At 42.2% G+C, this 21972-nt stretch overlaps 1 protein-coding gene across 2 annotated transcripts in view; it reads left to right on the top strand.

Annotated features, from left to right (window-relative positions):
• RNF125 (ring finger protein 125) overlaps nt 1-21972 on the top strand; it is a 45080-nt gene that overhangs the window by 13657 nt on the left and 9451 nt on the right. For both annotated transcript variants that reach the window (XM_078687363.1, XM_078687362.1), the window contains exon 4: nt 19489-19594. In XM_078687363.1, the coding sequence (XP_078543489.1) occupies nt 19489-19594 (106 nt within the window). The remainder of the gene's footprint in view (nt 1-19488; nt 19595-21972) is intronic.

Genomic DNA, 21972 nt, shown 5'->3' with positions numbered 1-21972 from the left:
TAGTACGGCCCACAGGCCGGCATTGGCCCGGCAAGCCTTCCGTGGCGGCCCGCGGACCATGAGACATCATCGTACCCGTGTTTTAAAAAAACATTTTCAAAGAGTGTCTGCAAACACTGCCGGTTGCAGAGACACTCGGAGAGACTCTGCTGCTTTGTGGGGGCCGGGCGATTCATTCCAGCGAGGCCAGAGTGGAGCTGCAGGGGCGCTAAGAGGAGGTGAAATACAGCAAAGCCCCATTCACATGCAAATGGTCTTTTTAAAGACCTGTGAAGTGCTTGGGTGAGACTGTGTGCGCTGGGGAAGCTGGCTGGGGAAGCTGTCGCAGCCCGGGTGACACACAGGCAGGGTGAGATGACAGAGGGTGACAGAGGGAGGTAGAGGGACAAAGACAGAAGGAGTGAGACAGAGGGAGAGGGAGAGGAAGGGAAAGGGAGACCGAGAAATGGAGACAGAGAAAGGGAGACAGACAGACGGAGGAGGGCGACAGAGAGAGACCGAGGGAGGGAGACGGAGTAAGGGAGATGGAGGGAGGTAGACGGAGTGAGGGAGATGGAGTGAGGGAGACGGAGTGGGGGAGGGAGTGAGGGAAGGGGAGTGAGGGAAGGGAAGTGAGGGAAGAGTGGGGAGAGGAGTTGGCCTAACGGCTAAGGCGCTCGACCTCGGACCTGGGGATCTGGGTTCGAGCCTCGGTAACAACGCCAAAAACCTCCTGTGATTCTGGGCAAATCACTTAATCTACCCGTGCCTAAAATGAAAGTGTGTCCTCATGTAACGTAACTGGTGCCATGTAAAGCGCTCTGATACCTGATTCAGTTCGGGTCTAGTTCGCGCTATATAAAACTCTGCAAAAAAAAAAAGAAAAAGAAAAAAAAGGGAGTGAGGGAAGGAGAGTGAGTGAGGGGATGAGGGGAGCGGAGTGAGGGAAGGGGAGTGAGGGAAGGGGAGTGAGGGAGGGAGTGAGGGAAGAGTGAGGGAAGGGGAGTGGGGTGAGGGAAGGGGAGGGACGGAGGGGAAGTGAGGGAAGGGGAGTGAGGAAGGGAGTGAGGGTGAGGGAAAGAGAGTGATGGAGGGAGAGGGGGAAGAGGGGGAAGGTAAGTGAGGGAGGGAATGAGAGGAAAGGAGAGGGAAGGAGAGGGAGGGAGAGGGAAGGAAAAGGAAGGAGAGAGGGAGTGAGACAGTCAGAGTGAGGGAGACAGGGAGGAAGATAGGGAGATAGATGGATGGAGGGAGGGAGGCAGGGATATATATACATACATACATACATACATACCGGGTCTGGTAGCTCAGTGGACGAAGGCGTCCGCTGCAGGGCCCTGTGTTCAACCTCATAGTCACAGTTTTTTTGTTGCTCTAGCCACGCCCCTCCCCCACTGACCCCGCCCACACCGGTGCCGCCCTTGAGACACAAACCACACTGTAAATTTGGTCCCTGAGAGAAAGTTTGTGAGTACCCATTCTATAGGGGAAATTATGTGCCTGTCATTCAGGGTTGCATACAGCGTTAACATCCCTTCGACCATCCAGTCCTGGAAGGAGCCCCTCAGCCCACTGATACTCTCACCGGGGTCCTGTATTGCCAGTACAGCCCAAAATACATGTGCACTATCATCTAGAAGTCTGGAAGCCAGACGAGGCTCGAGGGAACCCACTTAATAAGCACAATACAACTTGTTGAGTAATATTCCACACGAATTACGTTCAAACATTTAAGTTTATTGGAGAATTAAGGAGCATTCCCTGAACACAACTGCTGGCTCTCAATGGTCAACGGTAACTGCCTATAGTAACAGTTATTACTTGCAATGTACATTACAACTGTATAACATAGCGAGACTAATACATTCAAGTAATTACATGTCACGAGAAGTATTCATGTATAAACAATAGCGCGAGTAGCACACAGTAATTGTACAACTGGAATGAGAGTGAGCGCGAGTCAAACTGGAGAACACGCGCTTGTATGAACGGTGTATAATTGTAAACACACAAGCGCGTGTATGATTGTAAACACTACACACCTTCCCTCCTTATGGATTGAAAACAAATGAAAAAAAACAACCAAAAATATATGAAAAAAATTTAAAATTAAACTTTGCTCACTATATAAGCAACAAAATTTGATAACCATTTGGGTTTTCTTGTAATTCTCTTGGGTAAAGAAACATCTTGTTGGACACTAACATTTTGACTGATAATGTCATTGCTTGAGCAACAAGGTATAATGTCAGTGTTTGGATCTGTGTGACAAGCACTTGAACAACATGGAACTGCAGTTGTATTATCACTAGTCATACCTATATCTAAATCTTCATCTAAATATGACGAATCAGGAAGTTCAAATATAGGATCTTTACAGTATACATTTTTATCAGCTTTTAGAATAGCTATTCTACTGAGATTCCATACTTTGTCATTAGATAACCTCACTGAATTTTTTAATACTTCTGAAACTTCATAAGGACCCATAAATGCACTTTCTCCTTTCTTAACTTTCCATGGTTTCTTTACTTTCACCATCATACCAACTTTAACTATTGGATCCTTTTTTTAACCTGACTTCTCATCAAAATATCTTTTATTTATGCAATGAGTGTGAATAAGATTTTCTCTAACTTTGTTCAAGTCAACTTTTGAAGAGGTAGAATTGACTAACCATGACGGGTTTACTTTAGTTCTAGGAACTCTCCCCCTCATGATTTCAAAAGGTGAATACCCAGTCATGGAATTCATGTTTGTTCTATACATCCAAACCTTTTTAAATATTTCGATTTCCCACTTTTTGTCATCATTGTCAGTAATTTGTATAGCACTTTTAAGAACCCTATTGAACCTTTCTATCACTCCATTCCCACCAGGATTGTATAAGGAAGTAGTGGAATGAGTAATCCCAAGCTTTGTAAAATAGTCATTTGCTTTCTTTGAGTTGAATTGTACACCATTGTCAGAGATGATTCTTACCGGTAAACCTTCTTCAATGAAAACTCTATCAAGAAAACATAGTACTGAATCTGTGTCTATTTTCTGAACAATTTTGATAACTGGCCATTTTGAAAAAATATCAATAGCTGCAATGACATATTTAGATTCAGGACCAATTGGACCCATAATGTCAATAGCAATGGTTTCCCAAGGATTGTTAGGTATGGTATGTGTACTCATATTGGGTTTAAGTGTAACCAACGATTTATCAGAATTAGCACATACAATACAATTTCTTACCAGACGTTCAATAAACATGTCCATACCTGGCCACCAAAATAACTGTTTGACCTGTTGTTTGGTTCTGACCATACCACTATGTCCTTCATGACTTTGTAAAACTATAATTTTCCTCACTTCAACTGGAGGAATAATCCGATCTCCTCTTTTAACAATGTTCTCACAACATGAAAGTTCTGATCTTACCTCCCAGAAACTTTTCAACTCTGAACTTAAGCAATTTTTTCCAGGCCAAGTACTAGAGACATATTCAGCAACTCTTTTTAAAGTTTCATCATTTTCGAATTTCTCTTTCCACAAGGTCTGATCAATAGAAATAGGACCTTCATCATGAATCATGGCAATTTGAAAATCATCCCACTCATTATGTAAATCCTCTTGAATAGGTAAGGGCATTCTAGATAAAAAATCAGCAGAAACATTGTCTCTACCAGGTAGGTATTGTATAATATAAATAAAATCTTGTAGACGCATTGACATGCGTGCAATGCGTGCTGATGCTCGTAGCATACCTTCTGTAGTTAGAAGTCGTACTAAAGGTTTGTGATCACTTCTCAGGATACATTCCTTTCCCCACACAAACACCCTGAAATGTTCCAAAGCCCATACGCAAGCTAAGGTTTCCCTCTCTATAGTGGAATACTTTTCCTCAGCAGTTGTAAGTGCCCTGGAAGCGTGTGCAACAATTACTTCTTTTCCCTTATTATTTTTTTGAGTAAACACAGCGCCCAAGCCTTTTGAGCTAGCATCAGTAGTTATGATGTTTTGCAAAGAAGGATCAAAACAGGTGAGTGCATTAGCAGAACAGATAGCTTTCTTCACATCACAAAATTCTTTTTTACACTCATCCGTCCATTCAAAAGCAACCCTGTTTTTAATCAACTGTCTGATATTATATGTTCTACATGAAAAATCAGGTACATACCTGGCGTAGAATTCGACTAAACCTAAAAAAGACCTTACATCATCTTTAGACTGAGGATGAGGGGCTGATTCAATGGCTTCCAAAAGTGATGGTTTAGGTTTAATACCTTCCTCACAGAGTTCATGTCCCAGGTAATTCACTGAATGAACACCAAATTTACATTTCTCATGCTTAATGGTAAGACCATGTATACTAAGTGCACCCAAAACATCCTCTAAAGTAGCAATATGTTTGTCTTTGTCTTCATTAAATACTAAAATGTCATCCTGGAAACATATGACATTTTTGCAATCCTTTAAAATATCTTGCATAACTCTTTGAAAGATTGCAGCCGCTGATGCTAAACCGAATGGCATCCTATTGAATCTGAAGCACCCAAAAGGTGTAATAAATGCAGTCAAATCTTTACATTTATCAGTCAGCTCTATCTGATGATACGCCGCAGATAGATCGATAGTAGAAAAGAACTTCGAACCACCAACAACAGATAACATTTCTGAGATGCGGGGAAGAGGGAATTGATCAACTATAATGTTATTGTTGAGGTGGCGAAGATCAATACATAGTCTGACCTTGCCATTGGCCCGTCTAGCGACCACTATGGGCGAAACCCATTCAGATGATTCAATTTTATCTATAATTCCTTGCTCTACTAAAGTATCTAGTTCTTTTTTAACTTCATCCCTAACAGCAAAAGGAATGTTTCTAGCTTTGTGTATTTTTGGACAAGCATTTTCTTTCAAACTAATTTCATGCTTAAAATTGTTTAACCTCCCGATGCTCTTAGAAAAAATATTGGGAAACTTATTTAACATAAGAGAGGATATTCCATTTTGTTCATCAATCAACATCACTGGATTGGGACTATTAGGATCTAACACGATGTCAAGCTTACCACAGTCAAACCAACTAAGCACTGAAGGGCCTTTCTTTGAAACATATAATTTGGTGATGCATTTCCTGTTTTTAAATCTGAACACTAACATCCTGAAACCCAGGATATCTATCCTTCCTCCAGAATACCCTTCAGGATTTATGTCACTTTCCTCTAAGTGACTGCTTAGCCTAGGTACAAATAGTTTATTCCAGACTGATTCACATACAATAGAATAGGGAGATCCGGAATCAGCATACATATTGATTTTTACACCACCAATAATCATATCACATAGAGGTTTTTTCTTTATAGGGTCATTTACATTAAGAACTGTGGATTCTTTTATGTTCAAGATATAAGAACACTTGTTAGAATCATCAGTGAAATCATCATCATCACTATTGTCGCTTAATTCAATACATTTCACTTTCTGATTAATCTTACCTCTTCTGCAAGCAGAAGTGAAATGTCCTATTAAGCCACAATTTGCACATTTCTGTTTCAGTCCCGGACACATTTTGTTATTGGCAAGATGAGATTTACTATTGCACCTAAAACACTTCAGATTACTTTTGGAATCTTCAGAATTGCCTTTTGAGAAAGGTGTTTGTTTCTTCTTTGAGAAATCTTTATTTTTATTGTCATATTTGTGATTGATTTTTGAAACCACTTCTCTACTAACTGAAGTGTTTTTTTCCTTAACTTGTTGTGCACTCCTACAGGAAAGTTCAGCTTTCCTAACTATGGATACTACAAAATCTAGGTTTTCATCACCATTAATCCACAATCTTTCTTGTATGGTGTCATTACTGGAATGCATAACAACCTGATCTCTAATGAAATCCTCTTGTAAGTTACCAAATTTGCAATCTAAAGCTAGAGTTTTTAAAGAAGAAATGAAATTATCAATAGATTCTTCATTTAACTGTTTCCTTTGAAAGAATTTATATCTAGAAATTCCTATGCATACTTTGGGAGAACAATATTTATCGAAATCATATATAGCCTTATCAAAGACATTTAAGTCCCCACTTGCTTGCGATGTAGGAAGTTGATTGAATGCTTTTAATCCTTCTGGTCCAAGACAGTGTAGAAAAATACCTTTCTTCTCTGGAGCTTTCATTTTTCCATTTGCATCCAATGTCTCAATATAGTTAAAAAAATATGCCTTCCACTCAATCCAGGGCATGCAAGGAGAACTACCAGCTGACCAGTAACTTTGTGGTGGTGAAAGAGTATAACCCTGGGCACACATTGTGGTGTAATGAGAGTGATGATATATATCAGTATTTTGTAAATGATAATAAATGCTTGAGAAGAATTTTTTTTTTATCTCAGTCACAGTGTATGGTTCATAAATGGGCTGTAAAACGATTTTTTGAGAAAAACGAGTGTCTCTCTAAATTAGTCACAGTACCTTTTGTGATGCCCAGACCGTCTTCAATAAGCTAGATATCGCTGTTTATTTTGCCGTTTGCAGGAACTAGGTGAATGAATTTGAAGTCACCTCTTTCATTTCAATGCGATGCGGAGAGTAGCGTCTAATAGGAAATAGAACAACTGTTTCCGCCCCAAAATCGTTCAAGCGCGGTTGCGCAAAACAGATTGATCACGGGCGTTGAGAAAGACAGCTATCAAGACGCGCTCCGCAAGGTAACGGATATCAATGCTCCAATAGTAGATTCCGTTCGTTTCAATGGCAAATATTAATCCAATCTGTAGCGATAGTAAAATAAGCCGTTGTGGTAATTTTCGATGAAAGAAAAAATTTCCTTTTTTAAAAAAAATTGTGAAAAATTCAATCAGGAAATGCTCCTAAACAGGTTTCAGATGCTCCGTCCTCGTCGCCAAATTGTTGAGTAATATTCCACACGAATTACGTTCAAACATTTAAGTTTATTGGAGAATTAAGGAGCATTCCCTGAACACAACTGCTGGCTCTCAATGGTCAACGGTAACTGCCTATAGTAACAGTTATTACTTGCAATGTACATTACAACTGTATAACATAGCGAGACTAATACATTCAAGTAATTACATGTCACGAGAAGTATTCATGTATAAACAATAGCGCGAGTAGCGCACAGTAATTGTACAACTGGAATGAGAGTGAGCGCGAGTCAAACTGGAGAACACGCGCTTGTATGAACGGTGTATAATTGTAAACACACAAGCGCGTGTATGATTGTAAACACTACACAACTGCAAATGTTCTTGTTATTTCTTTCCATCTTTATCCTGACATATTGAACCTCATACAGATTGCCCCATTATTCGATGTGTTAATACCGACACTGCTGGGTGGGTTATTTACCCGACGGAGGATTATTGCATACATTCAAGTTCTACGTCTCGCAAAAGGGGATATCGCAGTAATGCTGCATGTTTTCCCGGTTCCAAGCAGGAACACTAAGAAAAAGCGGAATTTCCCCAGAATAGCTTCCAGCATGCAAATTGTGTGTGTGTGCTTGGGGGGGGGGGGGTTGGGGTGGCATTGCTGCACAAGCTGTAATGTCAGTTTCAGTGCAAGTTTGCACCTGAATCATGATACCCGGAGGGCTCAGAACGAATCCCTTTATATTTATATTGTTCCAAGTGCATGCAGCTGCTTGTTCTGTCTTTTGGAACTTTGTACTTCCTTCTCTGACTTCGAGTCCTGTCATCACACTGACGTGACTGATGGTTGGTCAGACGCCTCTTGCTGAGTACACTGCACTATTGTATTCCAGTGGCGGCCTCCTGTGAGGGAGAGTGGTGGGGAAGGCAAAACAGTAAACTAGATTAACTTCATGCTGACATGAATTACATAATCGTTTTGAAGTTAAAATATTTAACTTTACAACGTAATGTAATGCATGTCGGCGATTTGGGGATACATACAGACAAAGCTGTATGCTTATAACATTAATGCTTATTAACATTTTATTTTTCACTGGGGGTATTTTAATTAGTGGGGCGATGCTCCTACCCTTAGCAGAGGAGCCGTCCCTGTTGCATTCCTGAAATTGTAGATTGAGAATAAGGAAGCCACGCCATCTTCCTTTCTTCTATTAAAATCAGCATATTTTGAAAGATTTGTTTTACAATTGTACACAAAACAGAAAAATCGCTTGTGGACTGTAACGGCTTGAGATTACTCCCTAATTAGGAATATTTTATGACAAGTGATTTGCAATTCATAATACTCCTGGTTTAGTCATCTTTGCAAACGTTTCGCCTCACTATTTAGTATTTTGTCTGAATTTCTCATCACAGTAGAGTTTTGATCAATAGCACACTTATCAGTCGAGGGAATATTGTTAGGACAATCTTTATTTTACTTCCTCAACTAATTCAGGGGCCTCATTTGTCTGGAATGCTCTATACCAGGGCTGGTTTCGAAAGGCAGATTTAGTACCTATTTAAGGTACAAAGTTGGTGATTTGGACTTCTTTTTATTCTATTTCTGAATGCTCATTCTAGAAGGACGGTCTCCGCTGATCCCTTCAATACAATCCCGTGTAAAGTTGAACTTAAATGATCTCATCCTCGGAATTCAAAATTAATAAGTCACAATATGCAAACATTAGGGGGGGGTGTACTAAAAGACGAGTTGCAAAAAGTGGTCAAAAATGGTGTTGCAGCTTTATGTGACTTGTGTTTAATTTTACAGTTTGACCTATGTACCAATATGTTGCATCACAAAATATACATTTACAGGGAATTACAGCACACCGTGCACAATATATATTAATTAGACAGGTCTCTATTTGTGGATCCGTTTGGCTATAAATACAGAGATGGTGGCCTGAAAGAAACATCAGATAGTCACCCCTGCTTTACATTCCCAAACTTTTTTTTAGTAGCCCGTATTCCTCCAAGGGACTGGCGCTGCTTTAAAAAAATTCTGTTTTTAGAGCACATCAGGGGGAGCAGGCAGTTGTCCACAGGATCACTGCATGCTCCCGGACTGCTCCCCCGTGGTCCCCAACACGATTCCCAAAGGACAACTTCCCCTGTACAAATCTGTGACTACCTACTTTGAGGTGTACATGTTATTATATATTGTATAATTAAATAATAAATATGTACTAATTTTATATATTTGTAACATTAATTTATATTTATTTACATTTTTAACTATTTTAAATAATTTAATATAACAATATTTCCTATGGGGTTTTATTTTTATGTGTTGCAGTACAAGTGGTTGGCTATGCGTAGTGCAGAACTTATTACAAAAGTGTAAGTTACTACAAAAGCATAAGTTACTACTAAGTGCAGTTTGTGAATACCCGAAAGTAGTAGATTTACTCAAAAGTGCAAACTTTCTTAAATATATAAGCGATATTTAGATACAACAGACCGTATTCTGACAATGATATCTTGGTACCAAATGAGGTACTGGGTTTTTCAGAACCGGTACCGAACCGGTAACCCAGCGGTGTCAGGGTACGCCCTAAGACCTCGAGTACCTTCCTGATTCAGACACAGAAACTCAGAGTCTTCTAGGTGAAGTCAAAGATCGAATTTATTGGCTGCAACCAAGTAACAGGCGTCCTAGAAGTACAACAGCACGGTGTGTATATTCTCAGGAGACTGCTCAATCTTACAAAGCCAGTCTTCTCCTTTTATACAAAATATTATGCTTCAGGCAAACATTCTTAGATTTACAGTAGACCATTCACATATTTTCACTACAAAGAAAAAGCAGAGTCATGATGGCAAACCCACATTTCAGTTCGTCCAGCCCACAACAAATTACCCGGCAAGGCCCAACATTTTCATCAGATATCGGTGGACCCCCAATAAAAACGGGCACCTCCTCCTCGTAAAGCAAGACATATGTAAAGAAACAGGGACAGGTGTGAGCAAGATTAGGCAGGGTGTGTGTGTGCGATGAAAAGGTTTATGGCATGTTGTGCCTTGATGCTATCTCGCTCGGCCACTGGGAAAGGAACTGGCCGGGCAGGTTCGACCTGGGGCAATGGTTTCAGCTTGCCCAGGTCAGAGAGAAGTCAATTAGGGTGTACGTGTCCTTTGGAATCGAATTTAGCTGTATTATAAGCCTATGTGAGGGCAACTCACAAAATGGCTGCCGTACACAAAATGGAAGCCAAGGGTTCAGGACGAAAATGACGAATTTCGAGGTGAAATCGTTACTGGAATATGACGAAAATGCTTGTACATAGTGTACTAGCCATTCTCGGTCTTTTGATACCAAAATCGTCATACTACGACAAAGTTTATTGCACGAGTCCAGAATTTTCAGAACCACAAACCCTCCTTTTGCCCTTACATAGGCAATTTAACCTATCCTCATGCTAATCTGAGTCCAGGTCTATATTCCTAAAGTCATTGAGATGTTGCTGTAACATCATCCTAGTACTTAGCTCGTCTCTTGATACAGGTTTCCTTACACATGATGTAGCACAGAGGCCACATATTGCAGGAGCACACTGCACGCACAGACAGAACAGGAAAAGAATGGCTAAGACCATCCCAATGACCATCAGAATTTTCCATCCCCAGGCGGATATCAGTTCCCAGAACCATCCCATTAACGAACAATCTCCTTTATCCACATGAATAGATTCGGAAATCTTATGCAGTTTGGAGATGGCCTGGTACACTGTTGGAGCGTTATCTGGAATGAAAACACAGCAACTCGATTGGATCAATTTACATACCCCACCTCGGTCTGCAAGTATGACATCTAATGCGACCCTGTTCTGAAGGGTCATGAGACGATCCGACTGGAGCTCAGCAGTCAAGTTACTAAGGGCACCGACAGTTTCAACCACGGTGGATTCAACCACCCTTGTCAATTGCCTTATGTTCCTGCTGTTAACCATGGGTCCCCAGAACGGCAGAAAACCCTTTACCCTTAACTTGAGAACTATTCTTAGGATTGTCTGTTACAGAACGTAGGGGGTAGACTTCATGTGCATGGATGAACATTGTTCTGTATGCCCACACAGAACCATTGTGGCTGAATGGCAGGACCAGATAGGGAATACCTTTATCCGTTGTGTGAGGCATAAGACCACACACCCAACAGTTAGTCGTGTTCATTACTAGTTGGTGTTGGTGCAAAAGCTGAATGAAGGAGTTATTAATAAACTCTAGTCTCCTAGCGGATTCATGTTCAGGGAGAGGTTGAAAAGAGTGTGGGGAAACAGTAGAAGGAGGAGGTATGGGCGATGTAGTGGGTGCAAATGTCACTTGAAAAGAGAATAAAACATATCCTATTAAGAACGTCATTACACTGAATAACATGAAAATGCACAATATCAAAAAGCTTTTCTTGGTCATCATTTTACATATTCTGCTTTTTAAAGTTTGTTTCCTTGGCAGATCTCTCCATCTCGAAAAACTCCATCCTCTATAATATGCTGCTCGCGATGGTTGGGTGTTCTATGCTAAGGAATGCTTCTGTCAGTCCAGGGCAACTCCCTTAGACCAACCAGAACTGTCGACCTAACGTCTTCAGCTGCACCCCAAAGACTTTGGGCAACCGCGACCCTACAGCGGAATCCGGATGGTGGTTCGAAAAACAAAAATAAAAAAGTTTCTCAGAAGGGAGAGCTGCACTTTCAAAAATAGTTCTTAGAAAGACAATTTTATTAGTTCATAGTTCTCGGCCTCAGATTGTATCTTTGCTTTCCAGGTATTGTTTGATCTTGAAACAAGAGGTCAGGCTCAGTAGTGTTCAATCAAATTGACGGCGGCACAGCTGCTTGCAAGAGCTTGTCACTTTCTTTCTCAGAAATTGTTCCTTTTATACGTGCATCACTGAAAGGCAGAAAACGAGGCACAGTTTCAGTCTCTGAGTCGGCGACACCCTCCTGGACCCACCGGTCGTACGGCAGAGGCAAAGGCACCCTCTTGCAATGTACACCGTGGATCCAGTGCTTCTTTCCTTCCACTCGAACAGCTGATCTCGTTGAAAGAAGGACGAGGTGTGGGCCAGTCCACCTGGGCTGGTCGTTCTTTGTTCGCTGAAAGTTCTTGACCAGCACCCAGGATCCAGGAACGATCTGATGTCCTGGAGCTTCAGAGACCTGAGGCAGTGTATCATGCACCTGTTGGTGTAAAACACGCAATTTAGCCGTCAATTCGTACAAATAGTCAAGCAAAACAGGGTGTTCGATTTCACTAAATTTTGTGGGCCTTTGCACTCCCCATATGTTGCCCGGGCGGCCGAAAACGATCTCATATGGACTAAGTCCCACTCGCGAATGCACAGTCATTCTTGTTGATAGGAGTGCTAAGGGTAGAGCGTCAGGCCATTTAAGACCAGAGCTCGCTTGAATTTTGGCCAATTTGAACTTTAGCATGCCATTGTAGCATTCTACTAGTCCAGCTGATTGGGGGTGATTTGCAGCGTGAAATTTCTGATGAATGCCTAGCCCTTCACATACTTTCTTCATCACTCGACCCACAAATTCACTCCCATTGTCACTCCAGACCATTCTCGGCATTCCAAACCTAGGGAAGAACTCTTTCACAAGGGCTTTAGCTGTGGATAAGGCAGTGTTGTCTTTTAGGGGGTAGGCTTCCACCCATCTTGAAAAGGCACAAACAACAACGAGTACGTATTTTAAATTGTTGCACCTCTCCATATGGATGAAATCTAGCTGCAAAACCTCGAACAGATATGTAGAGGCGCAAAATGACCAGCTGGAGTTGGGGTTCCCCTACCAGGATTGTATTTCAGACACACCATGCAATTCTTGACCACATTTTCTGCACACTTAGGAATTCCAGCATTTTGCCATACTGGAGCCAACAACTTGCAAATCCCTTTCACACTGATATGAGCCATTCCATGAGCCATTGTAACCACTGCAAGCACATACGCATCGGGTAGCAACCATCTCTGATGCTCTGACAATTCAATCCAACAACCATTGGCATCCAATTTACCCGTACTTTCTCTCCACACACTCAACTCTTTCTCTGTAGCTTCAGCTTGAATAGATTTCACACTCTCTATCGTGTCTTCACACATTCCAACGTCACCAACCCATCTTGCAGGGCCTGCAACATACATTCGGCTCATCACATTCCTCGCTGTTTCTTTTGCGATTTCGTCAGCAAATGCATTTCCACGACCAACATCATCAGTCACCTTCTTGTGTGCGCTACATTTCACAATCGCAACTTGCAACGGCAAAGTCAGTGACTCAAGAAGCTCATTCACCAACTGACCATGCTGAATCTTAGCTCCATGCGAAGTCAGGAACCGACGTTCTTTCCACAATCGTCCAAAACTGTGAGCCACACCAAATGCATACTGGCTGTCGGTATAGATAGTCACTTTCATTCCTTTCGACAACACACATGCTCTCGTAAGTGCAATCAATTCTGCTGCTTGAGCTGAATTATGTGGGATACGTGCAGCTTCAACAATTGTATGCAAAGTCGTGACAGCATATGCTGCAGTCGTATCACCATTCGGTAGCATGAACCATCCACCCATAAGGTACCATCACGCTTTGCAAGGGGAGTATCCTGGAGGTCTATTCTCCCTTTCGTTTCTTCTTCTGATCTAAGAAAACAATCATGCTGTTCTGAATCATCTAATTCCTCTACAATCGGCAACAACGTAGCTGGGTTAAGTGTGTTGCATCTTTTTATATGCACATGGCTCGCTAACAATGTCAACTCGTAACCTGATAATCGAGCACTAGTTAAGTGCTGTGTCTTGGTTCTGTTTAACAACGTGTCCACTGCATGTGGAACCATCACAATCAATGTGTTATTCATCACTAACCCAGCAGACTGTCGAATAGAAACAGCTGCTGCTGCTGTGGCTCTTAAACAACTCGGCAATGCTTTAGCTACCGGGTCCAAAGTCGACGAAAAATACGCGCATGGACGCTGCTTGTCTCCAAACAACTGTGTCAATACTGATAATGCACAACCTTCTTTCTCATGGACATACAATGTAAAGGGCTTACTGTAGTTGGGGGTACCCAACACAGGAGCCGAACATAATGCTGTGCGCAATTCAGAAAAACTTTTCTGACAATCTTCAGACCATGGAACGGGATTCGGTGTATCTTTACAGGTTAATGCCACCAAAGGTTTGGCTAATAACGAAAAATTTGGTATCCATTGCCTGCAATGTGATGTAATGCCCAAGAAAGCACGCACTTCTCTCTGTGTTCTTGGCACACTCAATTTCGCTATTGCCTGAATTCTTTCTGGGGTCAGTTTCCTTCCCTCCTTTGATAAGAGATGACCTAAGTAGGTCACTTCTTGTCGACAATATTGCAATTTTGAGAGAGAGACTTTGTGATGCAAATCACACAAATGACGCAATAAAGACAACGCGGCTTCTTTACAGATTTCCTCAGTATCTGCAGCAACAAGCAAATCATCAACATACTGAATGAGGGTAGCGCCATCAGGTAAAACAATCGTATCAAGCTGTGTTTTTAAAGCTTGACTGTATATTGATGGACTTTCACAGTAGCCCTGGGGAGCGCGTTTAAAGCGGAAGCTTCGACCTCCTAAACTGAAGCCGAAAATATCCCTACTCTCCTTTGCAATCGGGATGCTGAAGAAAGCATTCTTCAAGTCAATCACCGAGAACCAGGTGGCAGAAGCTGGAATCATAGTCAATAGGGCAGTAATGTCAGGAACAACTGGAAATTGTGGCACAACTATTTTATTCACCTCTCTAAGATCAATCACAAATCTGTAAACAGGTGGCTGGGAAGGGTCAGTTCGTTTCAAAACAGGCAGAACAGGACTATTGCAAACGTTGCCTCTTGTCTCTTCAATTACATCTTTTTCAATCAAATCGTAAATGATCGCAAGCAACGCTTTTTCACCTTCACTAGAGATTTTGTATTGGGGAATTCGTGGCATTTTAACATTGACTTTCAATGTCACAACATATGGCGGTATTTGCAAAAGTCCCACATCATTAGGACCAGTAGCCCAAAGAATATTAGGGAGAGATGACAATTCTGTTGGAAGTTTGTCCTTTGACAAATACATTTGAGAAATCTCTTTCTTACCCAGTGTAAGTTGTACTCCTGAAGGAGAACAATATAACGTTGCATACAATCTTTTCAACAAGTCCAATCCTAACAAGTTTTCACCACAACCTGTCGTTAAAATAAGGGGTGCTTCGAATTCACAAGGTCCAACAGAAAGGGACAAAAGGTCAGAAATCGGATTTCTAACTGGGGCGCCAGAAAAACCTACTGATACATTCATTTCGCCAGACAAAGGTGCGCCAGGGAGTTTAGAGTGCATAATAGAACTCTTTGTAGCACCAGTATCCAACAGAAAAGGCTCTGACACACCTGATGTAATCACCTCAACATAAGGTCCACTCTGATCTACTGGAACTGAAACAACTCCCTCTCTTTGTCTATGGCTGTCCTAGCAATCATTACCTCCCATATGCTCATCCTCTGCATAGTAATCATCAGCATAGTACTGAGCTGTCCTACCAGACACATTATTCTGTTGATCAAAACTATTAATTGAATTCTGAGGCGGAAAGGAACGCGCGTTCTGGGGGAAATTTCCACGTCCTCTACCTCTAGGTGCTTGTGAAATACCTCGACCTCTTGCACTGGAAACACCATTCATGCGCTGTAATAAAGCAGGACAACTACTTTTAAAATGACCCTCCTCTTTACAATATGCACACTGATTAGGGCCTACAGGAAAACGTTGTTGAGGGTATTCGGTCCTTTGCGTGTCTCTCTGAAACTGCTGAGGCTGCTGATAGTTACTCTGACCACCACGAGGCGGGTACGCCTGCTGTAAAAGGACCTTTGTTTTTAACTCTTTAGTTTTCTTCTCTGCTCTATCTTTCTCATCTTTGTCTCTATTTTCGTAGTACTGTGCAGTAGCCAATATCTGCGCTGAAGAGGAAACGCCCATGAACTCTCTGAATCTTTTAACTTCTTACACAACTCGGGTAACAAATTATGCACAAATTTATCGACGAACAACCGCTGGCCACCTTCTGTACTCATATCTTGACCACTGTGGTCGACAGACGTCTCTTCAAACCTGGTGAAGAAATCTGATACCGTTTCATCTTTCTTCTGCTTACACGCAGACAATTTATCCCAATTCACACACATCGCGGGCATTAAAGTTTTCATATAATTAATGATTTTATCAGGGAGTTCTGCTACTAAAGGCTCGGGTTTAGCACCACCAACTTGTCGGGCATCTGCAGCAGTAATATTAGCCCATGAATCGCCTAACTCCTGATCATGATCTGCATGACGAATCTTTCCCCATAAAGGCTGTGGAACAACATTTCCAAACAACATGTCTATGTCGGCTAAATTCATAATGCAAGAACCTGCAGTCTGTGACAATTCCTTGTAATACCTTGCAGGATTTTTATGGGGATCAGGCAATGTCTGTTTAAGGGCCAAAACTTCCATGGCACATGTACCTAAACACGCTGAAAATGTGGTGGAATGATCAGATTAGCATTCGCGTCCCCATCTCCCCAAACGGGGGGAACTTCTCTCATGGGATACTGTCTCACCTTCTTTTTAACAGAGGAATCAGACTCAAACAATGACCTAGAAACACCTTCAGTCCCTAATGACAACAATGTCGCAACTGCTTTCTTAACATCTGAACCCACAATTGCGCCTTTTCCAAATTCGAACCGTACACGACACAACTCAGGCGGATTGGGCTCCAAATCATTTTCCTCTCTATCCTCACAAAGGAAAGTACACATTTTGTCAAAAACGTATCTCTGCTTCGGTTCTTCCCACTGATGGAAGACATCCATAACAGACTCTAGCCCATACCTCGTTGGGTCGGTGACCCATTTATGTGCCAAATAATTCAACGTTTCCTTCTCCCTAGAATCAGGCAGTTGGCTACGTAACTGCGCACGCTCTGAGGTGGGGGTCGTGCTTGTTGCCCCAAAGAAGGGATATAGAAGACTAGTGACCGTGCTAGTCACTCTTTGTCGAACAGAGGGAGAATTCGATGAAAAGACAAGCGGAAAAGCAGGGGGAGGCAAGGCAGATGCAGATGCAGAGGCAGTGTCAGGAGAAATACCAGGGGTGGTAGTCGATACAGTAGTCAAAGTTGTAGGAAGTAAAGGCAGAGCAGATGTCAAAGGCGGTGGCCCTTGAGGAGGCTGCACCGGAAGAGTAGGAACCAACTGAAGAGCAGCTGGTGGCTGTGGAGGAGCAGAAGGCAATACAACCAAAGGTTGCGCAGCTAAAGGCTGCGGAGGTGCCGTAGCATTCTGCGCATAGGGGGGTGGCGAACTCAACAAATGCGACATTAGGGGGTCTTTTTCAAGGTCTTTTGCTGCATCTTGCTGAAGAGGCGGCAAAACTGGATAATATTTATCGGTTACCATTTTACGTTGCCTATGCAACTGCTCACTCATCTGTTCTTCGTTACCTTTAAACTGCATAGCAGCCTGCATTATCGAGATACCCCTTTCTCTCTTATTTTTCTTCTCTAATTTAATTTCCTTCTGTTTGGCTTCCTTACGCCATAGGCGGAAAGAGTCAAACATCGCCGGCCGGGCTTTCTTCTTAAAGAGTTTAACTTCTAGATTATCTAGGATTTCCGTGTCAAAGCTACCATATTGGGGCCATTTTAAAACACCATCCTTTCTGGTGTATTTGATCCACACTTCATTATATGTGATGGGGCCTACTCAATGTTTCACATACAATTCATAAGTTGGAGTTCCAATCGGATGAACCGGACACGAGTCCTCCAATCGGGAATCCCTATTACAACCAAGACAAAACAAATTTCCAAGTCTGCTAAGACCAGGCATCTTCGCTCACTAGTCTAGCTTCAAACTTCAAAGGATTATCGAATACGATATTCTCGTGAATACACGAGTCCCTCTGCTTTGGTACTTGCAAGTTCCAAATCAAAGATCCCAAAGGGATACCAAACTAAGAACCAACAAAGGACTGGGAGACGCTCCACTTATACTTAACTGAGATATCGATGACGTCACCAGAAGACTCGTCTATCGTTTCGCTCCACCAAACATCAAGGGTCCAAATCAGGGCGATAGCCAGGGCAGCAGTCCTTCGTAGCCGTCGGGAAGCGGGGAACCTCGCAGCAAAGACTTTCAGACCACGTCGACATGCAGGGGTCGATGAAGTGGCGGCCTTCCTCCAGAATTTTCACACGAAGCTCCTCACGAACCTCTGGCTTGGACCGGTACAGTTGGTATCACCCCACGTTGGGCGCCAGCTGAGGTACTGGGTTTTTCAGAACCGGTACCGAACCGGTAACCCAGCGGTGTCAGGGTACACCCTAAGACCTCGAGTACTTTCCTGATTCAGACACAGAAACTCAGAGTCTTCTAGGTGAAGTCAAAGATCGAATTTATTGGCTGCAACCAAGTAACAGGCGTCCTAGAAGTACAACAGCACGGTGTGTATATTCTCAGGAGACTGCTCAATCTTACAAAGCCAGTCTTCTCCTTTTATACAAAATATTATGCTTCAGGCAAACATTCTTAGATTTACAGTAGACCATTCACATATTTTCACTACAAAGAAAAAGCAGAGTCATGATGGCAAACCCACATTTCAGTTCGTCCAGCCCACAACAAATTACCCGGCATGGCCCAACATTTTCATCAGATATCGGTGGACCCCCAATAAAAACAGGCACCTCCTCCTCGTAAAGCAAGACATATGTAAAGAAACAGGGACAGGTGTGAGCAAGATTAGGCAGGGTGTGTGTGCGATGAAAAGGTTTATGGCATGTTGTGCCTTGATGCTATCTCGCTCAGCCACTGGGAAAGGAACTGGCCGGGCAGGTTCGGCCTGGGGCAATGGTTTCAGCTTGCCCAGGTCAGAGAGAAGTCAATTAAGGTGTACGTGTCCTTTGGAATCGAATTTAGCTGTATTATAAGCCTATGTGAGGGCAACTCACAAAATGGCTGCCGTACACAAAATGGAAGCCAAGGGTTCAGGACGAAAATGACGAATTTCGAGGTGAAATCGTTACTGGAATATGACAAATGCTTGTACATAGTGTACTAGCCATTCTCCGTCTTTTGATACCAAAATCGTCATACTACGACAAAGTTTATTGCACGAGTCCAGAATTTTCAGAACCACACAAACCTCCAGAACATAAAAATACATTATTCTTTTTTTATACTTTAAAGATTTAGATTTCAAATCGCAGCTGTATCCTGGCCCCAGGGGAGAATTGACTGCATTTCCTCACCTTAGGTGCCTAAAAGGATCACCTTTATATGATGACTTCATTAAAATGGCATTGAACCTGCCTTAAGACTGTTCACAAAGCAGTGCTTTTAGTCTGTCTCACTGCTAGTTATCGATGTATACAAGTTTATTACAATTCGCAATGTGATGATAGCCAATTTCCTCAAGGGATTGTCCTCATTGATCTGCTTTTGCTCCCTTGACCCTTCAAATGTTGAAGCATGCATCACTAACCATGTTGTTTTTGTCTGTAGTGAGTGTTTCTACGCATGCCCCTACTGCCAGCCTGTGGTAGAGCTGGATGAAGATGGGCTGGTGCAGCACTGCCTCTCCAATCATGGCACAGAGAGGAGACTTGTGGTAAGTGCCCTATATATAACCGAATATTCTGCAGATGTTAGGGAGTGCTACTTGATTGCCCACCTTTAGAAGTCAATGGAAACAGCCTTGAAGTGTAAACATGCGCACACACACAATGGTACATATGGAATTATTTAGTAGGGTAAATGTTTGGTGCATTCTGTTGACCTGCCCCAATGGCAGTGTTTGTTTTTCATGTCAATGAAAGCCCCAGAAAGCTGAAAGATCATTTAATAATCAGCAACAGGCATTGTTGCTGATTATTAAATGATCTTGTACGGATTCCTCATCTTGTAATATAATAATGCTGACCTGCATTGATGTGGGAGGAAAGGCGAGAGAGGCAGGAACAGAACAAGCAATACTCTGGCCGTAGCCTATTCCAAAATACATCCCTCTTATTAGAAGACCGAAGGATTGCCATGCCCTTGTTTGTATTTGATACAACATGTTCTTTAAAGTTAATAAAGCCTTCTTTGCATCATGTTGTGAAACAATCAGGTGCCACTTGACTGCACAAAGAACCTGTTGGGGCTAGTTTTGCACCCAGCCAAACAACCTGTCTCTGCACACCTGCTACCGTAGTACAAAGGTTTTGAAAGGCTGGCGTCGGGACCTTTATTGTGCAATGCAACGCGTGCGCTGCAGGTGCAGCGGCAAGTGGGAACCGAGCCATGCTGACGTTAGATAGGTGGAAAAGGCCCCATCTGTCATTCAAGCAGCTGTTTTTACGCCCACAGAAACCATCTGCTTTAAGCATGCAAGGGAAACAGCCCTGCACAATCATAAATATAATCTGCTAAGCAAATGATGGCAGGTAAATAGACGCTATCTTTATCAGCCTTGGTTGTCCGGGTGAGAAGGCATAAGTAAAGCTCTACAAAATATAATGTGTATGTATGTCATTGGGTTAATCACATAAAGTTAAAGGAAAGATTTGAAGATGGATAGGAAATATTCAGTTATCAAAGAACTGCAAGCTCTTGCAATCTAAGCAAAAGGACAGTAATTAAGTTCAGTGTAGAAGAGAACTGGAGGGAGAGGCGTCTTGGATACTAAATCCTAGTAGGAAACAAGATGCCCGGTCACCTGTTCAGGTGTAAGTGAAGGTAGGGTGGGCTCCTGAAAAAGGAATATTTATTATTCAGCCAGGGACTTTGTTGTGTCACAAATGGCCTCTAGCATCTTCGAGTACACAGCAAGTGTGCGAAGTTTATGTTTTTAAGGACTGCATCATTTTCAGAGTTTTCGTACCAGATTTGTAGAAAATCGGGAAACTCCAGGGGCATAGATGAACACTTTACGCATTGTTGAGATTTACAGCTGTTTCCACAATTCCCAAAATCTTTAGCCCTAATGAAGGGAACTCTCCTGGTGTATTCTAGGAGAGTGGGAGAAGAGGAATTAATTCCTAACATTTCTGCAACACTCTTTGTGGGTTCATTTGCATGCAAATTTATAATACGGCTAAGTGGGAAAGATGTATTGCAAATGTTTATGAATAACCAAAAAGTTAGGCTTTGGGTATTTACCACAATAATGTCATGTCCCATGGATTGCTCACTGATGTTCACTTTTCAGACTACTTGGTACACGTGTTCTGAAGCAGTATTGGCTCCACATCAAGTCACTATTGCTGGTTATCGGCATTCAGACCAGTTACTGACACACGCTGCTTGAGATGCATGTGAGGGGAGTCAGTTAAGATGACTAACTCTTAGATCAAGAATACTGTTTGCTCATGAACCTGTTGGGGTTTTACAATTTCCTGTGTTCTCCTCCTCCTCAAAAAAGAAACTTTTAGCATCATTTAAAAAGAAATTCAACCTGAGTATTTAAGATGTACGTTAAATACAACAATATGAACGCTGTATGAGCTAAAGAATAGGTGAGAGAAAGGGCTCACCTATTAAAAACAGTAAGCCTACTGTGTAAAGCCAGAACTATCCATGCACATTGTGAAAATGATATATTTAATGATGTAACACTTATCTATTCCTGAAAAGGGCTGCTAGGTTGTTGGAAAGACAAAAGACAGAGTGTAACAGCGAGGTAAGTTTATTTTCCATAGGGCAGGGAGAACTGTAAGCCAATCATAACACTCCTCAGAATTTCCCCATATTTCATGAAACATGGCCTTGGATTCTCCATGTCCCATGGCCTTTTACATTGACAGAAACCTCCCTGCCTCATTTATCCAGCCATAGTACCTGGTCTTAACTTCCAGGAGCAACCTATCTGTTCTTTCAAACCTTCTGCTGCTCAGGGCCACTCCCCAGCTTACAGTGATTCATCATAGTTTTCACTTAAGGCTTTTTCTTCTGGCTGCTGTCTCGGTTCTATGAAAAGGGTTTTCTTTGAACGAACACCACAGCAGG

Source organism: Lissotriton helveticus, chromosome 4_1, assembly GCF_964261635.1.
Source record: "Lissotriton helveticus chromosome 4_1, aLisHel1.1, whole genome shotgun sequence".
NCBI classification, from domain to species: domain Eukaryota; kingdom Metazoa; phylum Chordata; class Amphibia; order Caudata; family Salamandridae; genus Lissotriton; species Lissotriton helveticus.
Note: the sequence above shows the minus strand (reverse complement) of the source record. Positions and strands in the feature narration are given on the sequence as shown.